General features: G+C 48.7%; 1 protein-coding gene across 1 annotated transcript in view; it reads left to right on the top strand.

Annotated features, from left to right (window-relative positions):
* LOC100899813 (uncharacterized) overlaps window positions 1-2,172 on the top strand; it is a 4,121-nt gene extending 1,949 nt beyond the window's left edge. Inside the window, exons 2-7 of the mRNA XM_029112600.1 lie at window positions 808-951; window positions 1,113-1,248; window positions 1,340-1,456; window positions 1,553-1,668; window positions 1,770-1,861; window positions 1,984-2,172. Of these exons, the coding sequence (XP_028968433.1) occupies window positions 808-951; window positions 1,113-1,248; window positions 1,340-1,456; window positions 1,553-1,668; window positions 1,770-1,861; window positions 1,984-2,075 (697 nt within the window). The 3' untranslated portion in view covers window positions 2,076-2,172. The remainder of the gene's footprint in view (window positions 1-807; window positions 952-1,112; window positions 1,249-1,339; window positions 1,457-1,552; window positions 1,669-1,769; window positions 1,862-1,983) is intronic.

Here is a 2,172-nt window from a genome sequence, read left to right as displayed (position 1 = left end):
AGCTCATGTCAAGCAAGAAAGGGGAAGCCTCGGGTGGTCATCCTTCCAAGCTCAAGTGAAGTTCGAGGCACTTCGGCGGTGATAAGAATTATCATGTATTATCATAATTATCATCACAAACTACTATGAGGCTAATCATCGGATTTTCTGGAGCAAAAAGCTTCGCCCAGCCACCTCTGTGAACAGCCTTGTTCGCGGTGAATTTCACGCAGCGTTGCCCGAAAAACTGTACGCGGGTCCGACGAAAAAGAGTCGAATTCTCACAAAGACCGATATTTCGGCTGGAGACAGGTAAGATAATTAGGGCTTCGCTAGAACCGCGTTGGATTGAGGGGAACATTGTGGCGCTGGAATAAAAATGAATCACCGGGTTGTCCAAGAGCGCCGAGCGATTTTTGAATGTTCCGAATGTTTTTCCAATACTGACCCCGACAAAAAAGCGTTGGAATGAGCCCTCGAGGCCTCCGCCAAAGGACTGGAATTAGGAGCGCGGTGTTGCTGGGATGGATCTCGGAAAGCAGCCACGAAAGCAGAACGAAAGCACATGTACACTAGTCATATAGTCAGCTATAAAGATAGTCACATGTATAGACCGGCGAGATAATCACGGTTTCCTCTCCGTGACGCAGTGCGGCGGATATGTCAAAATGAGATTCGATCGTCAGGCATGCTTTAATCAGATCGTGTCGTAATCGTTCGCATTCCGAATCTCGACCGCCCCAGCTCCTTTTTGCTCGAATGATCTGGAGGATTATCGCTTCGAATGGCGACGCGCAGGGTAGAGAGTCAGTAGCTTTTCATTCGCAGGCCGTTTCTCCCTTCCCGGATACTATTGCTCCACTCGCTGATCTATGCGCTGAGCCTCTCCAGTGTTCTGACTCCAGCCGTGTGTCATGATGGTGGGATTCTGGCCACGCTGACCCAAACGATTCATCATCTATTCGAAAGACCGTGAGTGCTCTCTTCATTCAAGGATTCATACCCTGTCGATAGCTTCGTGCGACGATGCATGCATCGGAACTCGGTGCGCTCTTATGTGGTGCGGAGCTGAGCCTGAGTGAGACTAGAAGCCACTCGTAATAATATCGAACCTTCTCATACCCGATAATAAGAGTTATAAATATCGGAGTGCAACCACTGAATTACGGGCATGGTATCAAGCTCGGAGTCGATGCAGTCATAAAAACCAGGAAACACCCCAAGAAAACCACTCATCACCACCACCATCACTACGATGAGGAAGAAGAGGTATCTAAAACTATGTCATTAAAGTATTTGTGTTTTCAACCGGATCTCGACCCGGCCCCGACTGAGGGTGAGAAATCTTCGGTTCCTTCAGGTGATTGAGGAACACGTCATAGATCACCATCGAACAGGGGAAGCGAAACAGAGTAGTAGACCTCGGCCGCGTATTTCGTTCGAATTGGGCCGACCCCGTTCTGGTGGGGGTCTGACGGTAATCAATAACACCCTATCTAATGATACAATGAGCAACGAGCCCTAGAGTTTCTCGAAGCTAAGCATGTGTCTCATGGAGCGTCTTCCGATGAAGGTCTCCAGCGCACCAAAGCTAACGAAACGCAAGAAGTTTGTACCGAAAGATATGGATGACGATAATGAGGATGGGAAATCGTACAGAAAGAAGACATCAGATGAGCTGTCGAAAGGGTAGGTCTCTCCGCGATTCTGATGAGATGATATACATCTCAACTCTATAAGCCGTAATCGACCAAGCGGAAAGGTCTGATAGAATCTCGATTCTCTGGCAGTCTCGAGAAGGATCGGCATGAGCCGTACATAAGGGCTTCATCGAATCGAGCTTACAAGCCAAGAAACTTGGAGAAGTCTGACGTCGCTGACGGTGAGCCATGAACACTCCAATCTGAGATTCTGAGAGCGGGGGCTAGAAGTAGGATCTCTAAGATTACTTCGGAGATCCCATCGACTCGATTCGGAAAACTCAAGCGGACACTTCATTCGCAGAAGAGCCACCTGCCGCGGCATCTGGACCAATGGCAGAGTACGAGCGAAGGAGCTTCCATTCAGCCGGGTCGATGGGCAATGACGACGCGTAGAGTCAAGGATTCTTGAGGAGCATCGCCCATACATGCATCACGGTTGTTTGTATAAATGTATATATTTGTTCCGTAAGCTAATAAATCTGAGGTAGCG

This window comes from Galendromus occidentalis, unplaced genomic scaffold (genome assembly GCF_000255335.2).
Source record: "Galendromus occidentalis unplaced genomic scaffold, Mocc_1.1 scf7180000075708, whole genome shotgun sequence".
Classification (NCBI taxonomy): Eukaryota; Metazoa; Arthropoda; class Arachnida; order Mesostigmata; family Phytoseiidae; genus Galendromus; species Galendromus occidentalis.
The sequence above is the reverse complement of the archived record's forward strand: the minus strand, read 5'-3'. Positions and strand labels throughout refer to the sequence as shown.